Source organism: Pteropus alecto, unplaced genomic scaffold (genome assembly GCF_000325575.1).
Source record: "Pteropus alecto unplaced genomic scaffold, ASM32557v1 scaffold156, whole genome shotgun sequence".
NCBI classification, from domain to species: Eukaryota; Metazoa; Chordata; class Mammalia; order Chiroptera; family Pteropodidae; genus Pteropus; species Pteropus alecto.
The window spans coordinates 1,380,376-1,398,160 of NW_006437746.1; the positions used below are offsets into that span (position 1 = coordinate 1,380,376).

At 38.9% G+C, this 17,785-nt stretch overlaps 1 protein-coding gene, 1 long non-coding RNA gene and 1 other non-coding gene across 4 annotated transcripts in view; 2 read left to right on the forward strand and 1 right to left on the reverse strand.

Moving 5' to 3' along the window:
• Positions 1-3,491, forward strand: part of LOC112482047 — a 5,508-nt gene extending 2,017 nt beyond the window's left edge. Inside the window, exons 2-3 of one of the 2 annotated variants that reach the window (XR_003047162.1) lie at positions 1,092-1,264; positions 2,407-3,491. This is a non-coding gene — a long non-coding RNA (uncharacterized LOC112482047). The remainder of the gene's footprint in view (positions 1-1,091; positions 1,265-2,406) is intronic. The other variant, XR_003047161.1, reaches the window with a different exon arrangement.
• Positions 1-17,785, reverse strand: part of ULK4 (unc-51 like kinase 4) — a 386,787-nt gene that overhangs the window by 241,934 nt on the left and 127,068 nt on the right. The window contains 2 exon segments of the mRNA XM_015591710.2: positions 8,363-8,486; positions 8,583-8,634. Of these exon segments, the coding sequence (XP_015447196.1) occupies positions 8,363-8,486; positions 8,583-8,634 (176 nt within the window).
• Positions 15,014-15,132, forward strand: LOC112482081. Its single transcript, XR_003047195.1, has one exon. It is a non-coding gene; the product is annotated as a 5S ribosomal RNA (ribosomal RNA).

Here is a 17,785-nt window from a genome sequence, read left to right on the forward strand (position 1 = left end):
GGCAGATGCTAACATGAAATGGTAGGCGAGAGGCAAAACACAGAGTCCTGAATGAATGGTTGAGTACTATTAATGTGACTTTCTACAACCTACACACGTAAAAGTTTCCGAGCCAGGGAACGGTGTGAGAAGGGCAGTGTGATCAAATGCACACCTAACAGAGTGCAAGACGGAGTCGAGGCTTAAAGAGCTTAGAGAATGGAGATGTGTGGGGTTGACGAGAGGGCTACCAGACAGCAAAGGCGTGGACGTGAAAGCTACCTCTGGGGAACGCTGAGGACCTTCCCCTGGACAGCTATGTACCAAAGGGGCAAACAGATAATCGACTCTTTGGGGGCATTTTCTGTAGAGTCTTCCCCAGATTTTTAACTAGGTAATATCTTTAGTCGACTCCAAAATTTTATAAAATGAGAGTGGGTAACCAATCCAATAAACAGTTGATATCTTGAGAACTTTGCTGACTTGTGATTTTATGTGACCTGAATTCTATGTGACACTGTTGTCTTGCCTGAGTGCATAGATATTTAAGTACGTCAGTAGTTAAATGGATACATAGGTAAATGGAGAAATAGAGAGATGGGTGAGAAGACAGAGTTGCTTTTTTTTTAAGTAATAGAAAGATAGGTATGACTTCAAAGTAAGTGTTAAATTTCATCTCAGACTTAAGTCATCATCTCTTCCGGACTCTTCAATAAAATTAATAGCAAATTTTCATTATAGAGGCCTGAAAAGCTAAAAGAAATGACTTCAAAAATTCAACACTCAAAGCTTGTAAAATATCCAAAGAACCAGAGTGCTAGAATTATCCTGATTCAGAGGGATGAAAGAATATTTATCCTTATCGAACTCCCAAATTATTCCAATTTAGATTCCCATAGGTTGTACCTCCAAAGAGGGGGAAAATCACTTTACCTTAAGGCGCTGATTCAGGTACACACTTAAACATAATAGGATGACGTAACAGGAGAAAGCAGAACACCATGATGCTTTCTGATGCAAAAATATTTGTGAATTAAATTTTATCTGCAAAAGAATCATCTAAGGAAAGACTGAAAATGAAATATTCCTTTCTCTTCTGATTCTCATCAAAGATGACCAAGTTCACGCCTATTTTTATATAGAACACTTGCAATTAAGGGAGACAAAGACGCCACACAGAACCATCTGAATGTCTCTGGAACCACCGGCATAGAAAACGTTAACTTTCACTGGCCATTAATCCAAAGACAGATAAATAACTCTACGGTGTGTTGTCATCTGAAGGGTAAGACAATTCTAATTTGTAAGGAATTTGTAAGAACCTTTCTCAGGTTCTGAAAAACAAAGCCTTAGCAATTTATGAAGTCATTGTGGCCCTGATAATACAGGTCACAAAAGAATTTAAAAAAAAAAAAAAAAAGAAAAAGAAAGGCGGCATCCATTTTCCCCAGGAGAGAAATGCTGAATGCCATATTGTCATAAAAACATTGGCACATTTCTATCAAGATGATCTCTTTACAATGCAAAACTTTCGAAGCTGAAAGAAAATATGAAAGCTAAAATACTTGTTGGCAAAGTGGCTCCAGTCTACCAAAGGCAATTGCATAGCAAATTTTTCCCGTGGCTTGCTACATTGCCGAAAGCCTTCCCTGACTATCCTACCTGCCACAGCCCCTCTCTCACTCCCCCATCATCCTCTGTCCCTTCGCAGTTTTATGTTTTATTTTTGTTCACAGCAGTCACAATTAGTTGAAATCACCCTATATATCTATGTGTTTGCTCTCAGTCTCCCCGTTGGAATGTAAGTGCACTGAGGGGCAGGGACTCAATCTTCCTCAGCAGTGTCGCCAGCGCCAGGCACATGGAAAGCAGTCGATTTATACTTATCGAATGAATTAACTAAGAGATAAAAAAAGAAGGGAGGAAGGAAGAAAGGAAGGGCTTAAATCTCATATACACAAATCCCACGATGGAGCACAAATTACATTATTTACATTCGTATGAATAGTAATATTTCCTCTCCCCCAAGAATAGCAATGGTGTATTATCCTGAGCAAAGAATCTAGTCCCATTTACAGCTAAAGATTGAAAGAAAAATGCCCTCACCTTATGTAACAAGTCTCAGGGAAAAAATAAAAAATGTTCAAACAGTCAGCAGAAGACTACTTTCGGTACTAAGATTTCATTGATAATTACTTTGATATTAAACTTCTGAGAGGTGCCAATTTTAATTAATAAGGTCATTCTGGGCTTAAGTTCCATTAAATATTTCCTCTTCTCTTCTGCATGAACCTTTAAAATTAAATCTTGTCTCTCTGCTGGAAAAAAAAAAAAAATCCTGCTAATTTTCTGAGGATGTGGGGTTATTTTTCTTCCCAGCCCAAAAAAAAAAAAAAAAAAACACCCCTTTTTATTTTCATCATACAGATAACTTGGTTATGTTCCTGGCATTCCGACTATCTTGAAGAACGGAGGAGGAACTGAAAGGAGGAAGGGAGAAGAAGAAAGTGAGGGCACACACACTAGGTTAACGGCAAGGCCAAGAATTGAACACGAATATATTCTCATCATGAAACCCAGATTCCAATGGCCAGTAACACCAACTTCATAAGCAGAGAGTTTTCTCAAGGTGGTAGTGGAAGAGGACGTCAGAGACACTGCAAGTATGAGGACGGTCTGACGACCTGCTGCTGACTTGAAGACAGAGAGGCTACGTGAAGAGAAATGTGGGCAACCTTAAGAAGGAACGTAAGACAGCCCAGAAACAAGGACTGTGGTGCTACAACCGTGGACCTGGGTGGAATGACGGTCCCCAAAGCGACACGTCTAAGCCCTAAACCCCAGGACCTGTGAATGTGACCTTACTTGAAAAAACGGTCTTTGAGAATGTAATTAAGGATCTTGAAATAAGATCATCCTGAATTCAGGGAATGACAGATGTCTTTTGAAGACAAAGGCAGAGGCAAATTTGAGACAGACACACAGGAGAGAAGGCCATCTGAAGACAGAGGCAGAGATGTGAGTGACAGTGCCATAAACCAAGGATTGCGGGCCGCCATCAGAGGCTAGGAGAAAGGCATGGATTCCACCTCACAGTCTCCATAAGGAACCGACCCTGCTGAGCCTTGATTTCATTCTCCTGGCCTCTTGAACCGTGAAAGAATGAATTTGCTGTTTTAAGCCAGTCTTTGTGTGGTCATTTGTTACAGCAGCCCTAAGAAACTAATACAAACTGCAAGAAACCATTCTGCCAGCAACCTGAATGAGCCCAGCAGCAGATTTTGCCCAGACTATCCTATCAGATGGACACCTGATTTCAGCAGCGTAAGATCCTGAGCAAAGAAACACGTCACACTGCGTCAGGTTTCCGAGCTACAGAGCGTGACCTAACAAACAGATGACTTAAGCTACTCAATTCACGTTAATTTGTTATGTGTCACTAGAAAACGAACAGAATATAGAGTTTAATTTTCTTGTATTACATTAATTAAAACTTATAATCCAAAGTTAAAGATTCGATGGTGAGCAGTCTTTCCTCGCTCCTGACATTACTGGGAACGAATGCCCTTGAGTATTTCAAAACTGTGATCAAAGGAGCACTAGAGTTCTGGGAGCTGTTAACAGGTAGGCCAAGGGAACTAGTGTCCTAAGGTCATATAATGTTGAGAAACCCTGAGCTTTAGAATGTTAAATGAGTAAATTGTAAAACTCGAAAGCAAAGAAATAGTGAGCACACAGAATGCTTCAGGAAGAACATGTGTTCCTTGGTGGTTTTTGAACATCAAGTGGGCCTACAGTTTAAGGAGGCTGGTTTTGATATTTAAATAAACATTTTTACTTGCATGACTTATAAGCTTCTTCGGTGAAAGAAAAATTAATTTCTACAATCTTTGGCTCTACCCAGACAAGTACATTCCATAAAAGCAGAGGCTGTGCCTATCTTGGTCATTATTACATTCTAAGCAACTAGAAATATGCCAGTGAAATACGATGTATTCAATCAGTATCGGTGGGATAAATGGGATGAAGATAGAAAACATTCTCTCCCAAGCTCATTGCACTTAACTCTCCCATGCAGATACCTGCTGGGGAGGAGCTGGTCTGCTGACTGCCCACCACCCTGCCTCCCCCACACCTCTGCTCACCCCAGTCTCGCTGGGAGGCCCATTCCTCTTCTACCCAATCATATCCAGGTTTCGAAGTCTAACTCAAAAGCCATCTCTCTCCAAATGGTATTATAATCTCCACATACGAAAGGCATTAAACAAATTCTTGTAACTAAAGTTCATTTCTTTAGAATGCAAAGCATGTACACTAGAAGTAATGGGTCTTTGATAATTATTCATAATTTATAGAGCGAGCAAGTCATCCATGATCTCTATGATAGATGTGGTAACAGTTAATTTTATGTGTCGACTTGGCTGGGCCACAGGATACCCAGACATTTGGTCATTCATTATTCTCGGTGTTTCTTTAAGGCTGTTTCTGGATGAGATTAATGAGTCAGCAGACTGCTCTCCCTACTGTGGGTGGTCTTTACCAAGTAAATTGGAGATCTAAATAGAACAAAAAAGCTGAGTAAGAGGGAACTTCCCAAAATGCTTTGAGCTGAGGGACACTGATCTTTTGCTGTCTTTGGACTTGAACTGAAACATGGGCTCTTCTTGGGTCTCTAGCCTGTCACCTTTCCAAATGGTACTTACAACATCAGCTCTCCTGAGTCTCAGGCCTTAGAACTCAAACTAGAACTACACCATCGGCTCTCCTGAGTCTCCAGCTTGTGGAATGCAGATGTTAGGAATCCTCAGCCTCCATGATCATGACAGTCAATTCCTAATAATAAATATATGCATCCTATTGGTTGTGTTTCTCTGAGAAGCATAACTAATATTTATAAGATATTTATTCATACAACTGTAAGACATTTATTCTTAGAGTTTTCATTCACATCACACAACAGTTCTGATAAGCACCTGGAACGCAGGTATTAAATGGTCTTTAACAAGATTAAATTATAATCCTTCCTGAAAATTTTTCCAGAGCTATTAGAAAAGATATCCACTTTTTCTCTAGGATCATCACTCGAGAGCCATTTAACTACCAACAAGAAAGAACCTGAGAACAAAGCCACACAGATGTAGGCAGAGTAGAGAGATGGAGAGAAAGACACATACACATAGTTCTGTAGAAATAAACTCAGACCCCCGAATCCAGCTACATTTGATGCCAACACAAGTCTTGGACTTCTCATTTATGTGAGCAAATAATTATTTTCCAAGTTAGAGTTGACGTTACTGTTTGCAAATAAAATACTCTTAATATAACACTTTTGTGTGAAAACTGGGGAGCCATGAAAAAAACTGTCACTTTGTCTTTATCCAAAGTTATTAAGATCAAAAAAAGATTAAAATTTAACAAAATTAAAAGTATTGACATTAACCCGTCTACAGAAGTCCCCACCCACCCCCACCCCCAACCCCGCAGATTTGCTTTCCAAGGTTTCTGTTACAGCGGCCAACAGCAGCCTGAAAATACTAAATGAAAAATTCCAGAAACGATTCATGAGTTTTAAGTAGCGCACCATTCTGGAGTAGCATAATGAAATCTCACGTCATCCTGCTCCATTCCACTTGGGATGTGAATCATCCCTTAGTTCAGCATCTCCATACAGTACAAGCTACTCTTATTACCTTATTATCTATTAGTCACTGAGTAGCCATCTCGGTTATTAGATGACCTGTCACAGTATTGCAGTACCTCTGCTTAAGTCACCCTTATTGACTTAATAATGGCCCCAAAGCGCAAGAGTAGTGATGCTGGCAGTTCAGACATGCAGAAGAGAAGCCACGAAGTGCTTCCTTCAAGAAAAAAAAAAAAGGTGAAAGTTCTCAACTTAATAAGGAAAGAAAAAAATTACAAGCTGAGGCCACAAAGATCTATGGTGAAATTGTGAAGAAGGAAAAAGAAATTTGTGCTAGTTTTTGCTGTCGCACCTCAAACTGCAGAAGTCACAGCCACAGTGAACGGTAAGTGCTTAGTTAAGATGGAAAAGGTGTAACTTTGTGGGCGGAAGACACGAACAGAAATCGTGTTCCGACTGATGGCAACGTGTTACACCAGAAAGCACTGATTTTATACAAAGACTTCAGCAAGGGGTCCCCTGAGACGAGTGACACCAAGCCATTTACTGCAAGTGTAGATGGTTATACAGATACAGGAGTATGTTTGGCCTGAAAAATAGAAAAATTACTGAAGAGGCTGCATCTGCCAATGAAGAAGCTGCTGCCAGATTTCTGGCAGAGCTGATGAAGTGGGTTAGGGTCCGGGGCTACCCTCAGTGTCAGGCCCCCACTGGGGGCCATGGAACTTAGCCTCTGTGGATCAGGGGGAACTATGCATCTGCCAAACTGAGGCGGATGCCATGTAGTTCCTACAAACTCTAAAAACTTCATAATTTTCAGCCATTATATTTACATACTCAATGGAGAACATGAGTTTTCCATTATTAGCAATTGTAAAACTTATAATGATCAAGAGTTATCTTCAAAGAGTAAACTCCTGGCCAGAGTTTCTAGTTTTCCAGAGTTAAAGTGAAATGAAGGCTTCACTTATTTTTCATTTTTTAAAAATGTTACATAACACTTATTGAGCCCTCACTACACATGCCAGGGATGCACACCCAGCATTATGTATTTGATGGCCGCTTGGCTTCCATGAAGTATGTACTATTACTATTATTGCACCATTACAATCTTCACTTTAAAGGATAATAAAAGAAATTATAATAAAGAGACCTAATAATAATAGCAGTACTAAACATTGTTGAGAGTGTACTATGTCCCACACACTGTACTAAATGTTTTGCAAGAAGTATCCCATTTAATCCTCACAAGCATCTTGTGAGTTAGGTAATATTATCCCCATTCTACAGACGAGGAAACTGAGGCTTGGGAAATGAAACGCAGAGTCCAGATCTGTACTTCACATCAAAATCGGTGCACAAGCTTCGAAAGCATCCACCTCCCATTATCCAAAGTGCATTTCAGGTTGCTTAATAGAAACCTGAACTCATCCACATTACTTTTGTTCTTGACTTGCCATGTGGTTTGCCTTTGTATTTTCCTCTTTAATGCCTCATGTCTAGAAAATGTAAAGATGTACATTAAAGGGAATACATTTTATTTATTCCAGCTCAAATGAATAAAACAGAAGCACTGAATTATATATATTTAATGCTTTTTATTCTACAAATAGTTCCAAAAGTGGGCAAATTTCAGATATGAAGAAATTGTATTTCAAATTCCATGTTCACAAGCTCTTACTAAACTGTGAAGTCCTATTGGAGGAAATCCTGTCTCTTTTGGGAGAGGACATCTCAGGTCTTGAAAATACTTCTCCACAAGTTGTTAAGTGGCAGATATACAAAGCACATCTTTTAAAAATCATATTTGTACGAAAACTACATTTTTAGGCATCTTCTTGTCAGAAAGACACATATAATTATATATAAGCAGAAGTGTAAGATGGTACTGAAAGCATTAATTAATCCCATGACACGAGATTCTTATATGTACCCACATAAATGCAAACCATGCACTCACACTCATACACACTCAGACGCTGCATAACGACGGGGATGCGTTCTAAGGAATGCACCACTAGGCGATTTCATCATTGTGCAAACATCACAGAGTGCACTTCCATGAACCTAGGTGGTCTAGCCTACTACACAGCTGGGCTATATGGGATGGCCTACTGCTCCTGGGCTTCAAGCCTGTACAGCATGTGACTGTCCAGAACAACACGAGGTTAGATCTCCATAGTCACCCCATTGTGTGTGTGCTATGTGAGCAACAGAATATGCTAATTAGTTACTTGTTCCACCACCACTTCACCAAAAAAAAAAAGAAAGAAAGAAAGAAAGAAAAGTTCTGGTCTCAACTAAACTTAATTTCCATTCCAATAGTTTGGGGAGAAGGAAGATTTCTTTCCATCTCTATCATTTCTGAGTAGGGCCAGGAAAAGATCCAATTTCATCTACCAATAGTCTTGTAATGTTGACCTTGAATAATAAATCTTACCCCTCGAGCCATGAACACCTTTAACTCTGCATAATCTCAGATTCGTGTGCCTTGCGGAAAACAGAAAAGGCTCTACATGGATATTTTTGAAGATGTAGAGCTTTTCTGCAATTCTCCTGAGTCATACGCAGTGTAGTGGTCACTGCCTCTGTTTCTCGACCTCTTTACAGCGAGTATGTAAGCACATGGACATATTCATCACGTGGACCTTGAGACGCCCAGTGCCATCAACGGACCTAGTTTGACAGCGGCATCCTGGACATCCCACAGGTCTCTGTGTGAGTGCAGCGCACGGTACTTACTGGGGAAGTAAGACATCTCTAATGAGAGCCAGAAGATCGCTGTCAGAATCGACACTGGCCTCCTGGTTCACGAGTAGAGACGTGGTTTCTGAGAGCAGCCGCAAGCTGAAGAGTCTCCACTCCACTGGAAAGGAAAACAACACCAAGAATGTGACTACATGGAGGCAGAATGAACACAGAACATGTAACTGATGGAATTCTCATCGATATGGTCGCTTACCATTTTGGCTTTGAACCAGGGAGACCAAGGGTGGCAGGATATAATCAACAACCTAGAAGAAAAAATGATAAAGACTTGGTTCAAATCTCTGTAAACACAAAACTGTTTTCAGCCACTATCTACGCTTTTTTTCCACTGACAGAATCACTGATCACTGGAGTAAAAAGAATCAAGAGCTAAATTTATCCTGGATTTAAAGTCTGCATGACATTTAATAAACTACCAAGCTCATTTAACTCTGAAAGAGTACTTTGGTCAAAATGACATTATGATCATTCACACAGTAATTTATCAAAACCTTCAGGGTTTATGAAAGGAACTTTAGTACATAATGCAAACTCTGGCATGGGTCGACATTAAACCATCAAATTAATATATATGAACTGGTGATCGTTACTCAAGTTTAAGATAAACAACGATCAAAATGTTGGGGGTAAAGTAGACACATAATCCTCATGTTTTGTCGAATACCTCAAAGAGCTATGACAAGTTAATCTTGGTTATTTTTAGAAATAGATTCAAAAGTCGTAAATCCACTATATATACCACCTTTATGATTTCCTAGTTATATAAGAGGAGCACAATCAAACATGTCTTTAAACCTCCAAAATGAGAAGTTTTTTCTTCCAAATGAAAATGAACAATGAAGAAATGACAAAGCTCTTCCACAGTCTAATTTTGAAACCTACTCTCTCATTTGATGAACTATTTTGGCTACGATAAACAAAATTCCTGTTGTTTACAACTCAATCTATTCCTGCTCCTCTGAATGCATTTGTTCTCTCTACACTGATAAAAAGGCAGGAGAAGCTGTTCACAGACCAGCCACACCATCTTGCCGTCTAAACCAATGAGATGATGCCCTGTACAGGAAAAGCGCTCCACTCACGGGTGGTGACCCATCAGTGCTAACCTGTTCTAACTGCACTTCGCATCGTAAATTTACACTTAATAGTATATCTCAGGTATTTGCACAAGAACCCTAAAAACCAGGGGTGTTTTGTTTATTATCGTCTATTAAGTGACGTCTCATCACTTAAAACAAAAGTTTTAATTCCGCTAAGGAATTCTGAGAACCCGAAATTCCGGTTACATCGAAATTCCGGTTACATCGAAACCAAAAATGATGCAAAGAAAAGAAATATATCCCACTGTTGCCACCTCTCGACATGATCGACATCTACTTTAAAAGTTTAAAGAAAGTATCCTAAGAAAAAAGTGAGACTGAAATAACTGATCTACTTGTCCGACTCAGGAAGTCTGCGAAACAATAATTAAGCACTCAAAAGTTAGAGCAAAAATATCCCAACATGCCTACAACACCGATTAATTCACATAACTAGAAAAAGATGCCATTTGCAACAGCAATAAAATTCTAAAAGCCTCCGCCTTTTCTCATTCGGGTGGTCCTCGGCAGCATCCCCCTTTCTCGCTGAACCATCCCTGTTCCATCCCGACATAGGCACAGCACACAGGCCCCCTTTACGGGCTGAACTGAAAGGCCTTCCGAGTCCCCAGAGTGTAAACCAGACCTGGCCGAGGGTTTGGAGTGATGAAGATTTTACAACAGCAACACCAACGATTTAAAACTGAGTATTAAACACCCTGTGTTTAGCCTCCTTTTAATCACCTGCAACTCTTTAACTTTTTTCCCTGTCCTTCTCCCTTCACAAGCTCTTTTTTCTCCGGCACTGGAGCCGGACTCTTCTGGGCCCCCCTCGTGGCTCCTGCCCACTCCCTTCCTTTCTAATCTCCCCCGTCACCCAATGCCTGCTCACTAGGGAGACAAATTTTAGTTACCGTGGCACCCCCATCCCCTTTGTCCATCCAGGTTTCTAGGTCACTCCTAGATCCCAACCTACAAAAGAAACAGAAGTCCAATACAGACCCCGATGGTTATGAGAAGGTCAGGAAGACACTGAAGGCGACAGCTTTTTCTGCCTTCCATCAGACCACATTCCCAGGGAAAGGGCACCTACATGCGAAGAGGAGGGTCCCCTCCACATAATCCGAGACCCATACCTCCTCCCAGAGATGAAGGATTCTCACTTCCAAATACACGTTTAAACCCTATTTTATATTTTCTTCTTTAACACCCATTGGTTTTTATCTAAAATTGTGGATAAATTTCCTTAGGATCTGAGAAGTTTCAAATCCTGTATCATACCAACACAGAGAATGATTATTAATTAATCATGCGGCAGAAACTCCCTTGACTTAAAAATAATATTTAGCGAGCTCAGTCTGAGTCATGATGAAGCTCAATCTCCATTTTGAGAAGTCACATTAAAACGACAGGCTTTAATGATAACTCAATGTCAAATGGCAAAATTACGGTAAGGAAGGAAAAGGGGACAAAAACCTAAAAACTCCCTTTACCAAATCATTTCCAATCACAGTGAGGAAACCATGATGACAAAATCTGACACAGAGTCTGACAGAGAAAACGTTCTAAGCCTTCGCTTTGGCGCAGCTTGGCTCATTGATACCATGTCTCCTTGTTAAAAAGAAGAGACTGAATCAACTAAGACAACAGAGGAATTTTAATATTTAATGCTACTGGCATTGCTTTCTTATATAAAGACATATCTGTGCATTTAGGACCTAACAACAGAGACACACGGACTCTTTGAAAATGCAGATTCCCAAGTCGAGGGGCTTTTTATTTCTTTGCTCAACAACTGGGACCACCCATCCAAAAAGTGTGTGTGTGTGTGTGTGTGTGTGTGTACGCGCGCACATTAGCTACTGCTAATAATCCCCAAAGGCATGTTCCAAAAGAAATGAATGTCTGTGACTTAGGATGTCAAAGACAGTTCTGGGACATTTAAGCTAAACAATCACGAATGCACTAAAATATCTAAATAACACTTCATGAAACCTTATTTCGTTTGCTCTTAAACAAAGTCATTGATGCCCAAGATGATGCTTTGTTTATAATTTAACAAACCTATTTTCCATTTTAAGAAACGTTGAACATGTGATACTGAAATTCAGCAGCTTTAACCTGTAAGTAAGCCACTGTATAACCATATTCAAATTTTCTTCTTTTCAGAAAGAAAAAAGCAACAATCTTATAACTATGAAAAGTATATTTGCAAAACTTAATCATTTGTGATGAAAGCAGGCTTCATAGTCTGTTATTTTTGTAGATAGGTGGTTTTTTTTCTTTTTTAAAAAATTTTACTGATGAAAGTAAATCATTTGAAAACTGAAGTTTACCAATCTAAGCACTCACTTAAAATTCTTATTCTGTATTAGAAAATTAATCATCGCTTCCTTCATTTCAATACACCTTAAAAATCTGGTACAGCTGACAGCACAATAATTAACATGTTCTCACCAACCGCCAGTCCTCTATAATATCAGACAAACAGGAAAAACGTGCCAAGGACATGACTTCTACCCCTGCCAATGGCAGAGTGGGTCATTCAGAGCGCCCCTTTTGAGGAGAACTAGGAAAACTAGACGTGACATTGTTTAAGTCTTCTTTATAACATGAAGTATCTAAAAAAGAAATGAAGGTACTCCCAAGGTCACATCAAGCTGGCAAAAATTCAAAACCTCAACAATACTGTTAAGACTGCAGGCAAACCGGCGCCCTCATGCATGGCCGGAGGGGAAAGCAAAACAGTCCGTGAGCCCACACGTGAGGGGTTCCGGCAGGGTCTAGCAAAACCATGTCTGCATTTGCCCTTGGATTCCGCAGTCACCCTTTTGGAACTTGCCCTGAAGATCCACCTCCAACAACAGGAAAGTGCATATGCACGACGTTATCTGTTTATAACTGAAAAATATGAGAGACTACCTAAATGTTCAAACACACGAGACGGGCTGAACAACCTACGGTACACACACGCGCGCAGTGGAGTTCTATACCGCGCTCGTGAAGAATGATGAAGATCTCTGTGAACTGATATGGGGTAATTTCCAACATCTATTATTAACTGAAAAAAGCGAAGTGCAAAAGAACAAATACAATATGTCATCTTTTGTATAAGAAAGAAGGAGAAATAAGAAAACATATATTTTTGTTCACAAAAAGAAACATGAAAAGCATAGACCAGAAAGCAATGAAGCTGGTTACCCGTAAGACTGGGGAAGTGAGATGGAGCAGTGACGAAGGAGAAGAGGTAGACATCCAGGGGAAGGAAGCGACACTCCTCTGAGCACATCTCTCTCTCTATAGTTTTAACTTTTGGAATCGAGTGAATCTTCTACACATGCAAAACGATAAAATCTAAAAGGATAAGAAGGGGGAAAAGAAAACCTAAAATTGAAAGCAGACTAAAAACAAATCAACTATCTCAAATGAATATTATAAGAGGGGAGGAGGGGGACTAATCCAAGTACCTTATGAACACAGAATTGACTATGTACCTATTATCTTGCTTGAGTGACATGTGGGAGGTGGAAGGGAGGAGGGAATTCTGCAGACAAATCCTGATTTTGTGTTTGTTTCTGTACTGGTTTGGGTGAAGCAATTGTGTCACAATTTCAGAGGTATTACAGGATTAAGCAAATGAGAACATGTGCTCATGTTGAAAGCCAGAATTTTTACAATGGAGGAAGGAACACACAAACATGGAAATGAGGAAGGCAAGAGAAAACGATGTAGGGATGGATTAAATTTGAAGATATTGGTGTGAGCTCATGTTGAAATATGTCTGTGTGAGTGTGCATGCATGTATACATAAGTATGCATATGAGTGGGTAATGTGTGTGTTCATAATGTGCATATACATGTATATATTCCCCAGCTCTGTTTCTTCAAAGGTCCTAGAAGCTAACACATCCCAGGAGACAGGAGCACACTTAGTTCCCTAACCGTGGTCTCTAATGCCAAAAGAGAACCAGGGCTCCTTGGAGAAATGATGGATGCCAGGGCAGGGTACTTACAAACTGAGGCAAGACTGTCTTGTTGTAACAGAAAGTAAAGAATCACACAAGAAATGCTGAGGTATGTCTCCATAGGAGACAGGAGCCAAGGTGAAAGGGTTTACACTAGCCAAATCTGGATAATCTGAGCACCAAAATAATTACAGTAATGAAGCTATTGATAAAAACAGGAATCTGTGGTAGACAGAAAGATGTGACGTCCTAATCCTAAAACCTGTTGATTCGGTACCTGACACAGCAAAAGGGATTTTGCAGATGTGATTAAGGATCTTGAGATGAGGTGTTTATCCTGAATTACAATGTTAAGCCCAATATAATTAAAAGGGTTCTTGTAAGAGGGAGATAAGAGGGTCAGACTCAGAGGAGATGTTAAGATGCTTCACGCAGCTGTGAAGATGGAAAAAGATGCCATGAGCCAAGGAATGCAGGCAGCTCCTGGAAGCTAGAAAAGGCAAGGAAACAGATTTTCCCCAGAGCCTCCAAAAGCAACACAGGTATACTGACATCTTAATTTTAGCCCCAAAGACCCATTTTGTTCTTCTCATCTCCAGAACTCTGAGACAATAAATTTGTGTTGTTTTAAGCCACTAAATTTCTGGTAATTTGTTACCACACCTAAGGGAAACTAATACAAGTCCATGATTATCAATGATTAACTGACTGACAGAAATGCTCATTCATATCAGTTAACTTTGCAAAAAAGTAGACTTACACTTACCGAGTTCTAAACACTTTATTTATTAAAAATGTCTTCGTATTTATGTAAGCTTTTTAATTTAATATAACATACACACACGAAAGTGTACTTACTAATCCTAAGTATATATCTCAGTTAACTTACCCAATATGAACACACTCATGTAACTAACTAGCTCCCCTAGACTGAAACAGGACATCACCAGGACGTTAGAAAGCCCAACTCCCCCCGCCGTGGCCCCTTCCAGTCACCGCAGTCCTCAAGGGTCATCATTATCCTTACTTACAATAGATTAGCTCTGTCTGTTTTTAAACTTAATGCAGAATGGATCATGATATTTTATCTTTGTTATCTTTGTCCCAGTATTAAGTTTGTGAAATCTACCCATGTTCTTAAGTGGAACTGTATGCAAATCATTCATTTTCTTTGCTGCATATTATCCCATCATGTGACTGCATTTATTTACTTATCCATGAGGATGCTGATGGGCACTTGTACAGTTTCCCATTCGGGGCTCTGAGCATCCTTGTATATGTATTTCGGTGAACACATGTTCATGTTTCTATTGAATGTACATCCAGAGGTGAAATTGCTGAGCCACAGAATGTGCATTCAACTTCAGCAGTTACTATCAGTTTTCCGAAGTAGTTGTCCAACTTCACTCCTACCAGAAGCTTCTGAGAGTTCCATCTGCTCTACATCCTCACCAACTCATCATTAATTCAAAAATTTGATTTAATTAAAGTTAAATTACTCAATATTTATTAGCCTCTAGCCTTTAGTTTAAAAATTTACAAAAGGACAGGATTTTTCTTCATTTAAGAAAATATTACTAGTCTACAGCCATGCCACCCTGAACAAGCCCGATCCCATCTGATCTCGGAAGCTAAGCAGGGTCAGGCCTGGTTAGTACTTGGATGGGAGACCACCTAGGAAGACCAGGTGCTGTAGGCGTAAAAAATAAAAATAAATAAGAGATTGTAAGCTGACAAGGTCCTTGCAATCTGTGAGGTCACCCAAGGATTACCTCACCTAAAAAATAAAACTAAAATAAAAATAATGAAAATAAAAAAATCTTACAGCTTATTTTTTTAAGTTAAAGAAACTGAAATATATTTGGGGCAACTTTTATTATTATTACCAGAATTTTCTAATAAAGGATCACCTTTATTTTTTCCTTTGCTATTATAACATTTTTTGAAACCACCATGAATGGAACAAATTCTCTGTACAAATCGAATCATTGCGGTATTTGACTGCTCTGTAGGCCACACTGATGACTTCCAATGCTGAGTTACTAAATGGTCTAAACTCTGGGAAAAAATCTGAGTTTAGCACTTGTGCTCAGCAAGAATTAAATGCATGTAACCACTTCCATATAATAAAGTATTGATCTGCAGCCTTGAACATACTTTGTATAGCATTTCGAGCAATGTTATGCTCCTTGGGGTGCTAAATCTTCCATTTCATGTATTCCAGTCATGCTGAAGAAGTGGTAATTAGAGGATTTCCCATGAGTTATAGCATTAAAAAATGTTTTTATAAAGCCCATGAGCTGCGATACCTTTCCTATCATAGCACGTTCTGTAGTTTCAGAGATTATTATAATAGCATTTCATGATTAGAAAATAAACTAATTAAATATCTATTTAAATGTAAGTACAGATATTTGTAACTTCTGGATCACTACAAATTATTCACGGGTTATTACTCATTAGAGTAAAAATCAATAAGCAACACTTAAGCAAGTACTAGCTCAAAGGAAGACTAAGAAATCACTGCTCAGAAAGTGACTACAACAAACAGGGTTTCTGTTAATAGTGGGTATAGTACTTATTTGAATTAACTCTCACTGAAAACAATAAAAAATGCCAGATAAAACATAAAAGAAAAACACCTTAAAAATATTTAAGATCTGAAAATCCAGTGGGGGAACTTCCAGACCAATTTCTGAATGAAAGTCTTAACTAGAAAGTTGAGAACTCAACTCTCAGTGTGAGCATTCGTATCCAATTGTCTCAGCACCATTTACTGGCTGTGCCCTGGAGGCATTTACCAGTAATACAAACACAAGGCTCCAGTAGGGCCCACTGCGTGAGAGACAGAGATCTAAGTCCAGATCTTCCCAGCATATAGTTCTGTGAGTCTCCCACACTGACCTGGGCACTGGGAAGCAGGGACTACTACACTGTCAGAGCAAGAGAAACCAGATCCAGTCACCAAGCTGTCCACACACATTCACTCTCCTGGGAAATGCTGAGAAGGCTAATCTGGGAAGTTATAATCTCAGACCTATGGACTCGGGGATTTGAAAAATGGGTACAAATGACCTTACTCTGAGGTAGCCTTGAATTTTAGGGCCCTGAACAAATGTGAAGGCTCCTGGAGGAGGGAACATCAACACTAGGCTTCAGGGAATGCCTATGACAAACAAGCAGTAAACAATAATAAGGTCTTTGAGAAAACAAGATGATTTGGACATGAGCAAGATATAATAGATACCACATTACATCAGTTTTCTGATATTAGAATTAATCACACATAGTAAAAACAACTACATCTAACAAATGTGAATAAATAAAGTACAAACTGGGAAATACATATATATAGAAATATATGTACATAGATATGGAACAGAAAATTATTAAAAGCAATAGATTGAAAAAAAAAAGACAAGCAGAATTTTCTAGTGAAAACAGAACTTCTACATATGAAAAATAACCAAAATTAAAAACTCAATGGTTATATTTAGCACCAGACTACACATGGAAGATAAATGGAATTATCCAGAATATAAACAAAATTATCCAGAATATAACACAGAGAGAAAAAAATGGAATATATAGTAAGAAGTATAGAAAATACAATGAAAGTTTAACGTATATGTGATCTGAGTTGCTGAAGGAGACAGAACAAAGGATAGAGAGAATAAGGAGAGATGATGGCTAAGAATTTTTCAGAAATTATGAAAAAGGACAATCCACAGATTTAAGAAGCAGAGAGAATCCCAATCAGAATAAAGAAGGTTCATATTTAGTTATATCATAGCGAGTCTACAGAAAACCAAAGATCCTACTCTTTCTCCAAAATAAGTCTTAAAAGGGGACAAAGGAACAAAGAGATAATTTTCACAAGGAAAACAGAATACCAGCTAACCTCTCAATAGCAATAATTCAGAACATAAGATAACAAATCTTCGCAGCACTAAACAATAACAAAAACTACTGCCAACCTAGAATTTAATACTCAGAAAAAAATCTCCCTCAAGAAACAATGACTTCATCAATGAGTTTTCCATCAACACACTCAAGCTAAGGGAAACTGTGAAGAATGTACTTCTGTCAGAAATAAGTGAAGCCAAATAGAAGAAGTGAGAACTAAGAAAGAAAGAAAAACAAAAAAGGCAGTAAATATGTGGGTAAATTAAGTGAACATTATATTATAGTAGTAATAAAGAGTGTTATTTTATTATTTAATAATAAAAGAGTTAAAAGAGAAGACAGACTTTAAAATATCAGGCAAAAATAACATATGACATGTGGGCACTAAATGGAATTGAGAAGGCTAAGATCTGTACTTTCCTTAAAGAAAAGAGAGTTTCATGAAT